Source organism: Canis lupus, chromosome 16, assembly GCF_048164855.1.
Source record: "Canis lupus baileyi chromosome 16, mCanLup2.hap1, whole genome shotgun sequence".
Lineage (NCBI taxonomy): Eukaryota > Metazoa > Chordata > Mammalia > Carnivora > Canidae > Canis > Canis lupus.
In genome coordinates, this window is record NC_132853.1 from 11,886,939 (window position 1) to 11,905,312 (window position 18,374).

Sequence of the window (18,374 nt, forward strand, 5' to 3'; positions counted from 1 at the left end):
TGCCTGGAGGTGGTGCTTGAGGTGCCTGCAGGAGGCCTTCCTGTGGGCAGGCCACTGCACCCAGACACGGAGGGAGGGGTCGGGGACTCCCCAGTTACACAGCTCAGGCGAGGCTCCCCAGCACGCAGGGCCATCTGACCTCAAGCCAATATGGCCCTAAGTGGCCAGGGCCCGCAAACAGAGTGACTGCCCTGCCCCTGTTACCTTGGCCCACGGGGCTGTGGCTCTTTGCCAGCTGGCCCCCAGTGTCAGGCCAGCCGCTGGCCACAAGCGTGTCCACTCCCCACAGAGGCCTTGGAGGCAGCCGGTGACTGTCTGTAGCTGACGTGGCCTGGGGGGGTGTCCTGTCCTCCTGCCCGATGGGAAGTCTGCAAGGCAGTGAGCACAGAGGGGCTGTGACCCTGCTCAGGCTGTGCCCTCCCCTGGTGATGAGCCCTGACCAGGACACTCCACAGGTGGGACAGCATGTGTCAACATCCAGAGCACAGCTGTGGTCGGTGGCCGAGTGGTTAGCACACGGGTAAGGGAAAATGGGTCCTGGGTCTCCCCACTGGGCGGCTTCCCAAACCGGGGCTGTAGCTGGGGGCTGACTGGGGGGTGATGGGAGGGAGGGCCTGTCTGTCCCCCAGCAGAGGGTGCTCTGTCAAGGTTTCTGCATGGGGATGGGCTCACCTGAGCTCTGGGAGGCACAGGGGTTGGATGCTTGGATGCCACACACCCAGACCTGCTGCCAGACTCTGGGCACACAGACGGGCATCAAGAACCCCCTCCCTAGACACACAACATGCACATTGCAGCCTCGAGGCAGCCGCAGGGGTACCAGGGGGCCAGGCCCCCTGTTTGCTGGACCAAGGGTCAGTGCTGGCAGGCACGCCTGCTGGACACCGCCACCACTCTCTGCTCGGCTTGCCTTGCTTTTATTCCTAGTCTTGCCCCAGGCGCTCGGGCTCACTACAACTGGGCACAGCTTGCCACACCCCCTGGGTGGCCCTGAGCGTCTCCCACATCCAGCGTGTGAACAGGACGTGGGGTCACAGGGAGCTCTGGAGCTCTGACCTCTCTGGGGTAAGGCCCAGTGGGTGCCTGTCCATCCAGGGCTACCCGGATGCAGGTCCCCACTGGCCCCAGGAGCCAGGATGGTGAGGACGGAGCACCGGGCTGCGCCTGAGCCCATCGCTGCCCCCCACCCCCGCCTGCCAGAGCTTCCTCAGCAGAACAGGCCAAATAAAACTGGGACAGGAGCCCCCTTCCACAGGCTTATCGGCCCTCCCCGCACCCAGGGTCTCAGCCAGGAGCCCCGGGGGCTAAGTGAGGCCTGCCCACCACCCAGACTGGAATTACAGCCACCTGAGGGTCCCTGGGGGTGGCCCCACAGGGACGCCCCCGGGCCTGCCCTACGAGGCCTGCAGAGCTCCTCCTGTTCCTCCTGAACAGAGGAACAAAGGGACTCGGAGATTCTCCATGGGGCCGTGGAGCTTCAGCCAATAACCAAACATGTCTCTCCTGGCTAGGTGGTGGGGGCGGTTCTAGGAAATCTGAAATATTTCCTTATATGTACACAGCTTCTCTGTTCCTTGACTTTCTAACAGGGACGGTGCCTCACTGGTGTGATGGCAAATGCAAAAGAGGCTTTGCCCCCCAGGAGGACGTTGGCTCCTATGGTGGCCCCAGTCCACCGACTGCCTGCCTGGGCTTATGGCCCTGCCACACAGCCTTCTGACGAAGCTCTTGGGGACCAAGAGGGCACAGAGCCTGGAAGCCTCTTCAGACATCCTTGGGCCTGGCAATCGGTAGCAACATGAACGTGAATCTCAGTCCTTTCTGGGTTTATTTGAGAAGCACTCTTGCAGAGAAGCCAAGTGGGGCTTGTGGCCAGGCAGCCGAGTGGGTGATGACCCCTTCGTGGGGTGGAGGCGTGCAAAGGGCCCCACCACGTGGGAAAAGGGCGGCTGGGGGTGCTGGTGCTTCCAGAGGCAGGCAGGGGTCCCTGTGAAGGCCGCTCCTGGGGTGGGAGTTGGGGGATGAGCCCTTCCCGGAGTGGGGGCTGCCTCCTGCGTCCTCACCCCCAGGTGGCTGTAATTCCAGTCTGGGTGGTGGGCAGGTGGCCCTGGGGCTATTTTAGTTACAACAGGAGGGAAGAAGGCTTTCCCAGTGTAGCTCGCTCTCTCCCACAGAAGGCTCTGGGGTCAGGTAGCACCAGTCACTGGACACCCCCTCCACCCTCATGGTGACCCAGCCTAGGCAGGGCCCCTCTAGTCTGTCACAAGAGGCCCTTGTGCTGCAAAACGAGGCCAGCTGCCACAGCCTGCAGAACAGCCCCACACCAGCCCGGGAAGGGGCTCCTGGTCGCTGGGTGGCCACACAGTGTTGCCTGCCACCCTGGAGCAAGGCCAGTCTACTTGCTCTGTCTCACGCACCCCGTCCCCATTTAACAGATGAGGAACTGGGCTCAGAGAAGGGAGGACACCCCAGGGCTGCACCCTCACCAGCACAGCTAGGAATGAGCCAGGCCCTGTCTGTGCTCCTCCCGCTGGGCCAGGAAGCCCTGATGTTGGCCCATATCCCCACAGGCCGGCTAGTTGGAGAAGGGCCTCCTCGGGGTCCCCACTGCTGCCCTCCACTCAGCAGGGCTGAGAGGTGAAGGGCCCGAAGCCACAAGGAAACAGTGGCCACTCGGCATAGGAAAGGCTTTTTTTGTTTGTTTGTTTGTGTTTTAGGAAAGGCTTTTAATGGCAGGCACCGCAGCCAGGGCTGCTGGTGGCAACTCACTGTTGGGCTCCTGGTCTCTCAGGGCTTCTCTGGAGGCCGTGGCTGGTGAGGTTGCGGGGCCCACGAGGTGTCGGGGGGCACGAGGAGCCCTGGGCCGGCCTCTTGGGTTGTGGACTTGTTTTGGACCCCTCCATCGGAGCAGGCTTGACTCCGGGGCCAGAGCTCTGTAAGAAGCAGCGCAGGGGAGCCGTGTGAAACACATGTGCTTCGCCTACTCTCAGGAGGAGTGAGGGGCGGGTAGGGTGAGGTCATTGGCAGCACGGGGCGTGGTGCCGAAGCAGCTGGAGGGATTGTCTAACCCCCCAGAAGCCCTGCATCCTGTGTGAACAGCCCCCAAACAGGTGCAGACATGAGAGCCAGGACTGGGGAGGCTTGGCCCAAGGCTGCTCTAGGTCACCTGTCCTGCAGGTCTGCATGAGGCAGGGCACACACCACCCTGCTGCTCATCCCACAGAATCCAGTTCGTTTCATCCTCACTCCACTGGGTGAGGCCCCTGGCATCCCCATCTCAACAGAGGAGATGTCCAGGCTGGGGACGTGTCCACACAGTCCCCTCCATGTGTCAGCTGGTGGGGATGGGGAGCTGGAGCAAGCACACCCTTGCTGTTTGGGGTTCCCCTTGGGGCTGCACCCTCAGAGCCTGGCCACCCTTCCTCCCTGCCTCAGCCCCCACCAGCCCTGGCCCCAGCCCCTGCTCTAGCCTGACACCCCTCCTTCCCACTGAGCTTCTCATCTCCACCTCTGGGCCTGGAGCACCTTCCCCTACCATGGGGGGCGGGCAGATCTGGCTCCCCCTGGAGAGCCTGACAAGGGCCGAGGTGTCCAGGAAACCTTCATAGCAGGTGACCAGCTGCCCTCCTGCCCTCCAGTGGCACCGTTTCCCAGGCCCTCCCCACTCTGAATCACAGGTGTATTGACGAGGGTCCTGTGCCATCCCATAGAGCAGCCAGGTGACTGGTCAAGCCTCCAGCCCAGTGAGTGCACCCACCTGAGGCACTCCGGTCCGGGCCTGGAACTCCTGCTGCAGATGCTTCACAGCCTTCCGCAGGGAGAGGATGTCCTTCTGGTGCTGCAGGAGCAGCATCCTCTCCTTGTGTGAGAACAGGTGAGTGTTTTGCAGGCACCGGATTTCTCTCTGAACCAGCCAGGGGAGACATCAGCGAACCCCCAGCCCCGCACAAAGGAATGCATTGAAGACAGACACATGATGAACGGGGAGAACGGGTGTCTTGGCGGGGGGCAGCCCAGCTCCAGAGGGTCTTCCCTGAGCCTGCCCACATGCCCCCACCCTTCTCATCCTGCTCAGCATGTTGGAACCCCTCTTGGGTTTGGCCAACAGGAGTCTTAGCAAGAGGCAGGAGGGAAGGTGGGGTGTTGGTCCCTGGGTCCCCCAACCTGGGTGGGGATGGGCAGGCTGCTCCTCTGCCCTCCCCCACTCAGCCTTCCCCCATGCAGCCCTCCCTTTCTGCAGGCTCTGGGCACTGTCCCCACCCTTTATTAAACTGTCCCCATCTGTCATCTGGTCCTCGCCTTGTCTCTGATGGTGCATCCCTCAGCAGGGCCATCTTGCCCAGAGTGGCCCCAGTGGACTGGGGCTCAGCCCCCAGTCCCCACCACAGTGGCTCCACCCGGCTCACTGCCTCCTTGCCGTGTGACAGCTAGAGCCCCTTCAAAGCCCCCTTCATAGCTCACAGACTGGGGCATGCCCTACAGATGGTGTCACTTGCATCTTTCTCTCTGGGTCTCCTCCCGTTGCCCCTCTGCCTGGAATCCCCACATCTGCCGCCGTGCCTCCCTGGCCCATACAGGGCAGGGGTCTTCTCTCAACCTAAGTCCAGCAGCACCCCTCACTTCCCCTCTGAGGGTCCCTGAGCAAGCTAGCTGCCTACACTGAGCCTCAGTGTCTTCATGTGCATAAGCTGGTCCCATCACATAGCGCACTGGGAGACTGACATGAGGTCACGAGTAGAGCAGCCCCTGGACACCAGGCTGGGAGCAGCGTGAGAGCCCCTCTGTGGTCCAGCACCTTCGCCCTGCTTAGTGCTGACTATGCTAAAGTCCCTGCAGCCTCGCAACAGACACTACTGTTACCTTCCCGAGCTTGAGCCTCCAACGTGCTACAGGAGACAGGACTGCAGGACCACACTGCACCCAGGCCACGCTGCCCCCTCTGACCCCTGGGCACTTCCCTTGCACCTCAGGGTCCTGGGCTACATCGGACGGTGGTGATGCCTAGGAATCATCAAGGTGCGGTGCAGAAGGCTCACATTCCTGCCCAGCCGCCGGGGTTGAGCTTGCCCTTACCTGCTCCTGCTCTAACCGGCTGAGGGCCTGCTGCTGTCTCTCTGCCAAGGCTGCCAGCAAGGCGGCGCTCCCCTTGCTGCCCAGACACCTGAGGGACAAGGCAGGACCCACGGCTCACCTCATGTCCAGCAAGGGGATGTGAAACCTGCAGACACAGCCAGCCCTGGCCAGCCAGGTGGACCTGGGATGGCCCCCTCCCACTGCTCGGACAGGCTGGGGACCCCTGGGGACCTGGTGGCACCCAGGCTGTCACTCTTCCCGCCTACTCTTCATGACCACTTTCCAGAGACAGAGGGAGGGCAGCACCTGGCACCCTGGAGCTCCAGCCCACCCAGAGGTCCCTTGCGGGGGAAGGGGGGTAGGGGAGCGGGAGCCATTGTGGAACTGCAGGCCTAGAGCCTCGCACGATGTCCACTGCATAGAGGACCTTCACCAGCCTAGTCCACCACCTGGAGAACCTTCCCTGGCCTAGTCCACTGCCCTGGAGGACCTTCACCAGCCTAGTCCACTGCCTCTAAGACCTTTCGAGGAGCACCCTCTGTGGGAGGCCATGAGGGGCGCCGAGAAGCTATCAGTGCAGCCAATATCAAGGGTCACTGACCAGCAAGCCCCAGGCTGGCGTGTACGTTGAGGGAGGTCTCTCCCCCTGTCCACTTGTAAGGACAAAGGGGCCCCGTGTGGGCGGTGGTGTCAGGCAGGGGCGAGGGCAGATGTTCCCGGGCCAAGGGAGACCCGGGCTGCAGGGCAGCACCTGCTATGCACCTGTCCCCCGACGGGCTGGCGGCGCAGAGGGCACTAGGCCTTGTTCGCGGTGCGTCACCGCCCTATCTAACTTTCGGCAAACATCGGTCACTAAACACCGGTCACTAAACACCGGTCACTATCTGGCTCCGTCTGTTCCTTGCTTCGCAGGCAGGCCCGGGGCTCGGGGGCGGGGCCAGAGGGTGGGGGCGGGCTTCTGGGTTCGGGGGCGGGGCCCGGCGGCGGGGGGCGGGACCGCGCGTGCGCTCACCGTCGCTGATGCTCCAACCAGGCCAGCTCGGCGCGCATCTTCTCCTCCAGAGTTTTCTCGCGCAGGCGCAGCAGCACAGCCTGGTGCTGCGCGCGCAGCTTTTCCTCCCGCTGGCTCAGCTCGAGCATCTGGATCGTGAAGCGGCCGGGGCGTCCGGGGTTGGCGTTCCAGGGCCCCGCCAGCCTCCACTGGGGCGGGGCAGACCAAGCGGGCCGCTCCGGGACTAGCTTCGCTGGGTGGGAGGAGTGCCCAGCCCACGGGAGGCCACCGCCTCCAAGAAGCCCTCCCGGACTGCCCGCCTCACTCATCCCCTTGTGGTGCCTCCCTTCCTGGGGCGGGGTACCCTCCCTCCCGACTGTGAGCTCCCAGAGGCAGGGCAGGGTCCTCATCGTCTGGGTCTCCTGCCCAGCCCTGATCCAGCCTGAGCACTTGTTTGTGCCCAAGAGAGTTGGGGAAAGACTGGACCGCCTGACCTGCAATGTGCAGCCTGACAGGTGCAACCAGCCCTGCCTGAGCACTTTGTTGAGATGTCTGCTCTCACTCACCGACCCAGGAAGAGAAAGGGGTTTCGGTGGGTGTCCGTAGGAAGGATGGTGCCTGGCAGAGAGTGTCTCCCCCCGCCCCAGACCTGCAGCGGAGACCCCTTAGGTGCGGGCTCTAGGAGAGGTGGTTCTCAGCGCCTGATGGCTCCAGGCAGCTGAGAGAGGATCTAGGTCTGAAAGCTGCTGCCGGGGAGCACCGGGACAGCTCAGTGGTTGAGCGTCTGCCTTCCACTCAGGTCATGATCCCTCAGCTCCCTGCTCAGCAGGGAGTCTGCTCCTCCCTCTCCCTCTGCTGCTTCCCCTCACCCTCCGCTCATGTTCGCTCGCTCTCTATTTCATATAAATAAATAAAATTTAAAAAGATAAATAAAAGGGGCCAGCAGTGCCTCCCCTGAAGCCTCCTCCCCAGTGTTCCTCGCCCTGTACCTGGTGGGTGGGGTTGACCCGAGCATAGAGCCTGGCCTGCGGCAGCTGCAGAGACACTTGGTCTGGTCCCACTTCCTGCCTGGGCTCTGGGGACAGAAAGCAGTCTGTGGTTGGGCTATGCAGGGGTTCTGGACAGAGTGCTGGGTCGGGTAGGGGTTCCAGGGGGCTTTCAAAGGTAGAATGTCTGGGGTAGCTTAATACCCCGCATATACAGAGCTTCACATGCCACATCTTTACTCCAGGAGGATTTGACCACCTCCTTTGTCCCGATGTGAGGTTGTGTGTGAGCCCACTGATCATACACAGGACCAGACCCAAGGTAGAGAGGCCTGCAGGATGACAAGTCCTGCTGCCTCTCTTCTGTGGAAGGAGAGACGAGTGACCTGTCTGAGGTCAGCACCAAGCAGATGGGGTGACAGCTGAACCCAGATTCTGGGTGTAAGCAGCCCTCTTGCCACTGACTGCTGCTCGCTGTCCTTCAGTGCTGGGTGGGATGGAAAAGAGACTCTAGTTTTAAAAAGTTCGTTTGAGGACTTGTGCTTTCCACCAAGAGAGTAAAAGGAATCAGACTGTGGATTTACTGTCCTACTAAAAGTAACTTTAGAATGCAATAAAACAGAAAAAAATTATATATATACATGTACACATATAAATGTTCACACACATATACAAAAGAACAATTTTCTGGATGCTGAACATCAGGCAAACGGCACAGACCCCTGATAGTCACAGTTACCTGCCTTGAGAATGTTTCTAGGCTGCAGTGCAGGGAGGGGAAACTGAGGCAGAGCCCAGTAGACCCCTCAAGAAGAGGACATGGAGCTGGAAGTCTGGAGAGACCCAGGCAGCTAAAGTTTGTGGAAGAAGGACCGGGAGGAGAGAGAAGCATGGGGAACCCAGAGATTCCGAGTGCTCCCCATGAGCCCTCATTGGGAACTGGTTGGCGAATGCATGAGGAAGCTACCCACGCTGGGGAGAGAGCATCGGGAAGGAGTCCAAGGCCCGGGGTTATGCGCGTCTCTACTGGCCAGGCTGGAAAACCTCAAGATCTATGGGTCTTAGGGCCACAGACTGAGCCCTGCTTCACGGCCACCTAGCAATTGTCAAAGCAGCACCTGGAAGGATCCGACCTTCCGATCCGATCATTCTGCGTTCCATAATGAAACTCCCAATCGTGCATGGGGGCGCGCACACAGAGCACCCAACAAGACAAAACTCAAACCGTCCAGCAGGCATGCAAAGAAGCAAGAAAGCATGACCTATAATGAGATTAACCTATCAAAACCGACCCAAATGGTAGAATGAGCCAGAGAAGGACTTTGGAAGCGTCTGTAACTGTATTCTCTACATTTAAGATGTCAAGTAGAATCGGGGATGACAGAAAAAAGTGTCCAGACGGAACTTTTAGAGACCAACACCCAAGTGCCTGAGACAAAAAAAAAAAAAAAGACACTGGCTGGGACTAGTGACAGAGAGGATACCGCAGAGGATAACAGAGACACAGTAGCAGGAGCTCCCCAAGAGGATGCGCAGGAAGAAAACAAACACACGAGAAGAACCAAACCTCCCAAGCACACATGCAGCTGCAGGTGATGAGCCATCCAGGTGAATGGAGGCCTGACGGTGAGGACACAGATGACACGGCGGCTGGACATTCATAAGCACAAGGAGGATGGTGAGCCCACAGGTGCAAGGCTCACAGCACACCCCAAGTACAAGAGACAGAAAGAGAAGCTACACCCGTAGCCATCCTATGGAACACTCCAGAACGCCTACAGGAAAGCCGCCAGAGGAGGAAGCGCCTTCCGTGCATGGGAAGAGGGAGTCAACCCCAGGTTTCTTGTCGCAAATGACACAAACCCAATGGCCAGGCAGAGTTGCCAACAGGAAGGAAATCCGTCCACCTGAGTCTGCGTTCGGGGAAGGATATTTCAAAAGCAATGATGATGGAGCTCTGTGGTGGAGTGTCTCCCTTCGGCTCAGGGTGTGATCCCGGGGTCCTGGGATCGAGTCCCACATCAGGCTTCCCGCAGGGATCCTGCTTCTGTCTCTGCCTGTGTCTCTGCCTCTCTTATAAATAACATCTTTTTTTTTTTTTAAAGGAAGAATGAAATGAGTTTGTCCTCAGACTTTACAAAAGCTAAAAGGATTTGTCACCAGCTCCACCAGAACAGTTACAGCAGGTCCTTCAGGCAGAAGGATGGTGACGCCAGAGGCAAATCGGGTCTACTTGAACGGATGAGAGCCGCCCCAGAAACAGGTGCACAGACACCTTGAAAGGTGACTGAGTGGAGTTCCTGAAATATCGGAGGTGGAAGGATGCAGACAGCAGGGGCAGAGCCCAGGAGAGAGAGGGACGGGAGAGCCTGTCCTACAGGAGGAGGTGGCGTGTCCCCAAATGCCAGGCTCCTCTGCCTGCCCCATGAGAGGGGACAGTGCCTGCCAACTCTCACCTGCAGAAGCTGACTTGTCCTTCTGCGCCCAAAGCCCGTCCTGGGGACCCTGCAGGGCTGCAGCAGCCTCTCTGCCCAGCACTGGGTGTGATCTGTGGGGAAAAGCACAGGTGTCGCAGCCCCAGCAGCCCTAGTTGCTGCCACTGGCTCCAGACAGCCTACCCGCCCTCTTCCACCTTGGGAGGAGGTGTGGCCAGCCCACCTGGGGCCCCACCTGGGTCTGGCTGTCACGGTACTTGGTGAGGTCCCCGGCTGCAGGTCTCCGCACACCTGTGGCTGCTCCCGCTCCGAAGCTGGATCTGGCCTGGCCTGGGTGGAATGTTTCTTCATCAGCTGCTGCAAGGACAGGAAGGTGGGGGATGTCATGGGGGCCCCAACCTCAGAGGTCTCCTTTGTCTGCCCTTCACAGGGAGCTGGCGGACCCTCCAGACATGGCTGGATGTGGGGGTGGGGCAGGGCGACAGGTGGGGCGAGGCCGGGGCTGGAGCATCCCAATGGGTGATCGAATGGCCTGTGGGGGCTGCAACAGCCACAAGTACCCAGCAGTTGTGATGCTGGTGACAAGGAGGGGAAGGAGAGAGATGGAACCCGGGGCGGTGTGTGTGGTGCCCGCATACAGGCATGTACATGTGCATGCGTGTGCATGTACTCCCCCAGGCTGGGGTACCCTCCTGGGAAGGTACTGTGTACTGTGAGCGACTACATCCCAACAGTCCCCAAAGGTTCGCCACATCCAACCAGATCACAGATGTTGGCCTGGTTCTGGGTGCTGTCTGACCCCCGACCAGCAAGCACAGGGCCTGGCAGAGGTGGTTCGGGGATGTGGGACCCCTTCCCCACAAGCAGGCGCTGGCATGCCCAGGACACAGACAGGGAGGAGGCTCGGCACTCATCCAAGCTCTCCGCCCGGTGCCCCAGGTGTCCTGCTTCTGCCTTAAACTAAGCCGGCCTTTGGCAGGTAGCTCTGCTGTCCTCTTCTGGGCACCAGTGTAGCCCATGGTTCAGGTGGTGTGGCATCTGCCCCCCGCCAGCTTGACCTTCTGCAGAGGCAGAGGGCCCCACTCAGCCAGAGCGCCCAATCCCCCTGCGAGGGCCCCGGGCGTGGGCGGGCAGGTGGGCTAGCACTGTCCCTCTGCCGGTGAAGAGCCCCAGGGATGGGCTGGCTGACCTGTGGACAGTGTTTGAAGAGCAGCTGGTCCAGGGCCTTCTGCGTCTCCCAGACCTCCAGCTCTGCCCGCTGCCGCAGAAGGGCCAGCGCCTGCTCTTGCTCCTGCAGGTCCGGCTGCAGGGAGGGCCCAAGCCTCAGGATTCCAGGGCCCGCCCCTCACTGCTGCCCCCACCCTTCCTGGCTCCCCCAAAGCCCTGAGCCCAACCTCTGAGAATGGGACACTTCTGGGAGGGATGCCCTGAAGGCCCCCCTCATCCAGCTGGCTTGCTCCCATCGGGGCTGAGAAGGCCTGTGTCCTAGGGCTGCCTGTTCCTCGCACTACAGGCCTCCCCCATTCTGCAGTTCCCCACTTTGGAGCCTCTCTGCTCAGCCTCAGGGGCGGGGGGATGGGGTCATAGCTGCCGTCAGCCTGACACAATGGGGGCAGGACACACCTGCAGTGACTTGAGAAAGCCCGGGGATTTCCGGGGGATGTTGGCAAGGTGCTGGAGACATTGACCTGTGGGAGCCACAGAGAAGGGGCAGCTGAGCAGCCTGGGGCACCCCTGCTCAGCCTTAGCACTTGCCTCACAGGAGGGTAGGGTGCCCCGACCTCGGGCACCACAGCCCCTTCCCCACACTTCCGGGGAGGCCGGGCCAGTACAGCCTAGGCCAGGAGGGGCCAGCTGGCTGCTGCAACTCCTCCACCTCCCGGGGGCTCCGTCTGCCTGACCCGCAGCCATACCCACCACCCCCCGAGCCACGCCACATCTGCAGACACAGCGAAAGCCGAGCACGCATTCCCTGGGGGGCCCCGGGGAGCAGAACACTAGCCCCTTGGAGCTTCTGCGGGAAGACGAGGTGCCCATTTCCCTGGCAGAGAGGTGACTGATGGGAGCTGTTGACACTAATCATGCTCACGGGGAGGGGGGGGCGGGCCCCTGGGGGTCCCTGGGATTTCTGGGGTTGCCCCGAGAATGAGCACAGAAACCTCTGCCTCCCTGCCAGGTCAGGAAGTCCCCAAGGGCAGTGAAGGGGGTCTTCTTTCCCTTTGACAGCCCCCGAGGGTCCAGTGTGGGCTCTGCACACTGTAGGTGTTCCTGGCTCCTCTGGGGCTGCCCGTAGGGGTGGCCGGTATGCCCCGTCCTTGGCCATCCTCCTATCTTCCCGGCCCGGCCCTGGTGGGAGCGGGCGGGGGGTGCATGTGGGATGGTCGGCACAGGTGGCAGGGCCCTCCTGATGGCTCTCAGGTGCCCGGCGATGCTAGTGAGCGTGCAGAGAGAATGCCGTCCCCCGGACTGTGCTCCTCTTCCAGAGCTTCTCCTGGTTCAGGCGGCAGGGGCCGAGGATGGCAGCAAAACCAGCTCCGGGGCATTTCCACGGCACCACCAAAACTCAGAGGCGCAACCCGGGGGGAGAAGTGGGGGCTCCGGCCACCTCGCGGGAGCTGAGCATGGGGCAGCCCTTCCCTCCCTGCCGGCCTCCACAGGGGACGGACCCCCGTCAGGGAGAATGGTTCCCAATGTCTCTTCTGAGCTGAAGTTCCCCTGGGAAGGACACATCCTCCTCTGCTTTTGCTTCATGGCCACTGAGAGAAGCTGGAGCCCGAGAAGATGCCCCCGGCCCCGCAAAGCCCCACCAGCCCAGGTGCCCACTGACCATCCTGCGGGCACCCGGGAGGCCGGAAGCCTTAGCACAGGGTGTTCCTGTTACCTCTGGCCACAGCATACCAGCTCCCCAGACGGTCATCTGGGGGACACAGGCTCTGTAGTCCTGCCCTTGGAGCTGTGACCCAGGAGAGAGCAGGCCGTCCCTGAGGTGGGCATGTTGTGACAAGCGTGTTCTCAGTTGGGTGGCTGGGCTCGGGGAACCAGGGCCTGAAGCCAGGAGAAGGCTGGCAGGTCACAGTGCCCAGGTCACAGCTAAACTTGTCCAGGCCACCCTGGCCGCCGGCCACACACTCGCCCCTGATATTTACGCTTAAATGAAAGGGAAAGAAAACCTAACGTGCCAGCCTCAGGTCCCGCTGGCCTGATCAATGGCAGGACAGCCACGTGTGACTGATGGCTACCATCCTGGATAGCCCAGAACTTAGAACATTTCTCTCCTTCCAGAAGGTTCTGCGGGACACCGGGGTCTCTTGGGCAGTGCTAGGCTACATGTTAGTCTGGTGAACAGCACTGCCTGCAGCAGGTTAAAAGCCGCATCCGAACCCCTGTTCTGCCACTGAGGAGCTTGGAGAGATGGTGCCTCTACGAGCATCAGGCTCCTTCTCCACGAGCAGGGGCATGAGGACGGGACTCACCCCAGGTGCGCCAAGACGGGCGAGACCCCCACGTGGTGTCACAGGCTGCCTGGCCTGGGGCACTCGGGACCCTCAGGTACTCATGCTCCCGGCATACATTTCCCCAGCACACATACGCGGCAGGCCTCGGCTATAACTGCAGGGAGAGCCAGACCCTCAAGTCCTCACGGCCTACAGAGCCAGCTACGATCAGGGTGAGTGGCAGGACCTGGCCCAGACCAGGTGTCACATGGGAGGCCTTCTGGAAGAGGTGTCGGACACAGGCCCAGCACGGGCACTCTGGGTGTGCACACTGCTGGATTTCTCTGGCTACTGGATATCCTGCTCTGAGCCACTCCAGGCAGGAGCAGCTCAGGTTTCAAATGATTCTTGGGGAGGCTGCCCATGGCCTCAGGATAAAGAGATCCTGCAGGGAACTTGACACCTAGATAAGCCCTGCCCAGCAGAGAGTGAGGAGGGATGCGGGAAGGATGGAGAAGTTGGGGGAAGCCTGCACCCCATCATCCACCCTGCTCCCTGCCTCTTGCAGAAGCACCTGGAGGCAGAGCCGGCAGGAGGAGCAGGTTTTTCTGGAAGGCCTGGCACCTGGCACCTGGCACCAGGTTCAGCGTGTGGAAGCTGCCAGGGCCCCTGGCCAACTGCTCCTCCCAGACCAGACTTGGAGGCTCCAGGAGGCAGCAGGGCCGTGGGACATTTCTCAAGCTGCCCCATGTCCTCTCTCTGAAAGGCACAATGGGTGTAGGTGGGAGCTCTGGGGACCCCGAGGTCCCATAGCAGGTGGCATGGGTCCCCCTAACTAACTAACCTCTGTGTGAGGGGCACGTGCTGAAGGGGGCAGCTCTGCAGGAAGGCCCGTCTTGCCCTAGTGCCCAGGCTACTCACTGACCATCGCCCTCTGAGTGAGTCAGCGGGAAAGCTCCCCCTCAGAGGCAGGAATCCACTATGTAGGGATTTTGTCCTTCCAACCAGTGACTGATGGTTCTCCCCCGTGGGTGTAGGGAGGATCCCCTTCTCTGCCCTAGCTCTGCTTTCACGGCCCTCCCCATGGGCTCCAGGCACGGCTGCCTGACCCCGCAGATGTCGACTACCCCATGTGGGCACACACAATGCAGGGAACGCGGGTCTGTGTGTGTTTGTGGGGGGGTACACGTGGACTGGGTGTCCACTGTGAATCAGCAGCAGTGGCTGTCCTAAGGGCCAAGTGCTTCTTACCTCAACCCTAGGCTTCATGTCACCCCTTTGACTGTGGAGAGGGGCAGGGGCCACCTGTGCTCTCCCAGCTTTCTGGGACATACAGCTGAGCCCAGATTCTGGGACATACAGCTGAGCCAGGTTCTTGGCAGCGGGTCCAGGGAAGGTCTCCAGGCACCCAAGGCCCCAAGTGTGGAGGTGATGGACAGGGTGGGGGGGCCTGTACCCACTGTCCCCTACAGCCACTGAAGCAAGTGCCTCCCAGGTCTTCCCCCCAATCTCGCCATAGGGACTATCATGCTTACTCCTGCCGGAGCCTCACCATGGCCCCCACAGTGGATGTCCCTCCCAAGAGCAAGGAGCCACTCCTGCTGCACACCCCTGTGGGGATGGTACATAGGGCTGAGGTGAGGGCTGAAGAAAGGGCTATCCCCTTGGGAGGGAAGGCCAGAGCCTGACCTCCATGCAGGATCCTGGCCAGGAGGCAGCCACCCCTGTGTGACTAGGAATCTCCCTTGACCCTCACAGCAGCCAGCCATCCCCCTGCTCAGCCAACCTTCCAGAAGGACAGTCAGGGATGCACAAGTACTGGCACCTGCGTCCAACCCTGAATCCCAGCTCACCCCTGGGTGCCCTTGGGCCCTTCACTGCCCCTCTCCGGGCCACACTTTCTGGGACTGGAAACATGGTGGAAATCTCTTCCAGGAAGCCAGTCACTTGTGGCTCAGAACCTGACGTGCTGTGTGCTCTCTCTCTAGCATCTCCTGAAGCCTGACCCCACTGAAAACCCATGCCTGGGGGCAGGGCCTGATCCTGCGTCAGTACCAGGCACAGCAGGTGCCATGGGCACAAGTTGGAAAAGCAGAGAGGGGTGCAAACAAATGAATTAGTGGGCTGCTAAAGCTGTTGGGGCTCTTCCTTGGGAGATGGGGAGAAGCAGGGTCAGCAGCGCCTCCACAGGCTAGAGAGTCCCCCAGAACAAGAGGAAGGGGAGGAGAGAGAGAGAGCCGGACCATGACATGAGCCCAGCAGGGGCCATTCCACACACATCCCCAGCCTCTCAGTCCTCTGGGCCTCCTGCCGCAGAGCCGGGACCCTCCAGCTGCCCCTCCCTGAGCAGGTGCTGGGCAGAGCATCCTCACAGCCCCCCAGGCTCCTCAGCGCACCGGGCAGGGCACCCCCTCCCACCCCCACTCTGTGGCCTTGAGCAAGTCTCCTCACCTGAAACCCAGGAACCAAACCCTTCAGAAGCAAAAGGAAAGGCAGAAGCCTGGGCCAGCGGGTGCTCAGAGGAAGCGGTGGGGAGCAGGGCTGCCAGTGGCCCCCATGGGACCGAGTCTCGGTCACAGCAGAGGTGTGGCAAGAGCGATAACAAGCAGCTGGGTCCCGAAAGCCTCCAAAAAACTTTAATACTGAAGTATGGAAGCTCTCCACATAGAAAAGGATCTCTCTACACCTGTAGGACCTCACCGGAGCATCAGGCAGTGGAGGGGGTCCCCAGGGGACCCCCCCGGCCACCCGACAAGCCAGCCCAGGGCCTGTCCGCAGGCTCGCCCTTACCACAGCCTCTCATGGTCCAGGGCATGACGGAGCCCACCCTTCTAGCCGCCGGCATCTCCTCCAGCTGCAGGGAGCCACAGGTGGGGTCCAACACGGCTGGCACCCCGAGGGAGCTAGGGACACACAAACACACGTGTGAGTGGAGTTGGCCAGGGAACATCTGCAGGGTATGAGGTGCTGGGGGTTTTGGGGGGTGGGCAGTGACCCGGGCTCCCTCGGCCTGAACGAAGAAGCTGCTCTCAGACCCACAGTGTCCAGGGTGGAAGCCAAGAACCAGAGGCCCAAGGGGGATGGCAGTGAGCCAGGAGGATGGCAGCGAGCACGTGGCACCCAAAGATGCCAACACCCGCAGTGTCCCCAGCGGCATCAGTGAGGTGGCACCATGGGGCTCTGCCCTGGGACCCGGAGGACCAGCAGCCCTCAGGAGCTGGGACCAGGACACCCTTCGCCTGGAAGCCCATGCCTGCTCTGGGTCTGTTCCCACGCCAGGCCCTTGGGGAGAGGATGGGCACTCTGGGAACGTGGGGCATCTCGTCATTCCCTCTACCACCTGCTAAGGGGCACTATTCACTGTCCACCAGGCCCAGCGTGGAACAGGGTGGACGCAGCAGCCCTAAGCCTCGCCACCACCTGCTCGTGGCCCAAAATGCTGCTCTGTCCCACTCGTGGCCTGAGCTGGCCAGGTGCCCAAGGAGGCAGGGGCCACAGCAGGCTGGCTGGGCTTGGGGACCTGCCCTTGCTCAGGCCACACTAACCCCTACCCTGAGGCTGGACGGCACATTTCACTACCAGGATTGGGAGGAAGGCATGGGTCTGGGCCTTTCCAGAGAGAGCAGTCAGCCAGGAGAGCCACAGTGCCCGGGCAATGACAGCAGACACACAGCTCTGCCTCCCCAGAGTGCAGCTGCCACACATACACTCCCCTCCCCCGCCCGCTCCCAGCACACAGCGACTCAGGACCACCGGCATCACCAAGGACACACCAGCCAGCCATGGAGACTCAGACAAGTGCAGGGGGGGGACATAGCCCTCCTCCAGCAGCCCCAGCTGTTTGCTGAGCACTTGCTACCTGACCGCTTGGCCCCCGCCCCTGCCGCCTTGGCCTTGCTGGGGAGACATTGGGGAAAAGGGCAAGCTCTGGGGAGGCGATGGGTGGGCTGAACCCGGAAGACCCCAAGGTGACCACCAGGATACAGGAGGGGACACGAGGGACCAGGCCGCTGTGGGGGGCTCATCTTACTCCCTCCTACCCAACCCTGAACTCGGGATGCCAGCCCCACCTGGCGGCTCTCCTCAAAGGCTTAGTCAAGGGATGCCAGCACAGTGAGTGGTTGATAAGCCCGTGTCTCCCCAGCTGTCTAGGGCAACGGTCACAAACATGCTCCATAAAGGGACAAGCAGCAAGCACCGGGCTTTGCAGGCCACACAGTCTCTGCCTCTGTAGACATGAATCCACACCGGCAGGACGGCAGCCACGCTCGGGTAGAGGATGAGCGAGGCCATGTGCAGAACCACTTTATGCACAGAATTGGGCAGTGGCCCGAGGGGCTTGCTCACCTCGGGCCTAGACATTCTAAGGCAGTGGTTCTCACCCTATCACCCACAGGACTGGCCCTAGGACCCAGCCTCGTGTACCGGGTTCAGGGGGGCCAGGGTGAGCTGGGGACTCTGCATTTCTAATGGGTCCTCAGGGAATAGTTTGAGAATGCTGGACTAAGGAATGGGCTCTGGTGCCCAGCCCTATAGGTCTGAGTGTTGGCTTAACCCTCCCATGAGCTGTGTGATGCCGGCAATGTCACTGTGCCTTTCTGAGCCTCAGTTTTCCTGTCTGTAAAGTGGGAATGAGAACATATCTCACAGGGCGCTGATAGCACTGCCCGAGGTGCAGAGAGGCCACGGGTGTACCCTCCATCACCCTTCCTTCCAGAGATGCTGGGGTGGACAGGCCCTGGGAGGGCAGGAGCTGGCTGGGTCCCCAACCAGCACTGAACCCCACAGCCCCAGCAGGGAGCCCTGGATCTGGGAGGGCACCGGCCTGGAGCAGCAGAGGGCTGGCCACAAGCTGGACCAGAGGGCCTTGACCTTCATCCTTGGACTCAGGCAGAGGTGAGGCCGCCAGAGCAATGAGCGGCAGCTGCTATTCTAGGAGGGACAGGCCAGGCAGTTTCCCTGGACATGCCGAGGGGCCCTGATCCCTGCCGGGCAAGGCTGCTGGGTCGTCCAAGGCACGACTCCGCACAGCCTGGACAGGGCCAGGGGATGGAGAGGATGCAGCGCCCAGAGTGGGGGGTGCTGTGGGCAGCGGGGCGGGGCCCTGCTGGCCGTCCAACAGTGGAGTGTGCAGATGTTGGGTGTCCTCCGGGAGCCCAGGCAATGGGTTGACCTCGGGATCCTCCCCTCCCTGACCTTTCCTCCCAGTGGACATAGGGGTGGTGGAGAACCAGAGGTCCAGCCCGATGCTGCCCCCTGCTGGCAGCTATGGGTCTGCTCCTCCACGCGGCCTGGAGGAAAGGGCCTGTGTGAGGGGGCCCCAAAGCCCTCAGGCTGTGCTGGGGGGAAACTCAGCCCATGGGACTGGGCAGGAGGACTCGTCAATCACACAGGAAAGTGTGGCCGACAGTGTCTGGCTGGGGCGGGGAGCCAACATAGAGGAGTGTGCGGAGGG

The 18,374-nt window shown here is 61.4% G+C and overlaps 1 protein-coding gene across 10 annotated transcripts in view; it reads right to left on the reverse strand.

The window, feature by feature from the left end:
- CCDC187 (coiled-coil domain containing 187) overlaps positions 1-18,374 on the reverse strand; it is a 37,824-nt gene that overhangs the window by 4,853 nt on the left and 14,597 nt on the right. For 6 of the 10 annotated variants that reach the window (XM_072778665.1, XM_072778670.1, XM_072778666.1 and 3 more), the window contains 12 exons: positions 15,710-15,822; positions 11,109-11,173; positions 10,675-10,788; positions 9,721-9,842; positions 9,507-9,598; positions 7,054-7,139; positions 6,086-6,273; positions 5,074-5,161; positions 4,861-5,001; positions 3,758-3,904; positions 2,770-2,933; positions 205-368 (listed from right to left, as the gene is read on the reverse strand). In XM_072778665.1, coding sequence (XP_072634766.1) covers positions 205-368; positions 2,770-2,933; positions 3,758-3,904; positions 4,861-5,001; positions 5,074-5,161; positions 6,086-6,273; positions 7,054-7,139; positions 9,507-9,598; positions 9,721-9,842; positions 10,675-10,788; positions 11,109-11,173; positions 15,710-15,822 — 1,484 coding nt within the window. The remainder of the gene's footprint in view (positions 1-204; positions 369-2,769; positions 2,934-3,757; positions 3,905-4,860; positions 5,002-5,073; positions 5,162-6,085; positions 6,274-7,053; positions 7,140-9,506; positions 9,599-9,720; positions 9,843-10,674; positions 10,789-11,108; positions 11,174-15,709; positions 15,823-18,374) is intronic. The other 4 variants (XM_072778667.1, XM_072778668.1, XM_072778671.1 and 1 more) reach the window with 4 other exon arrangements.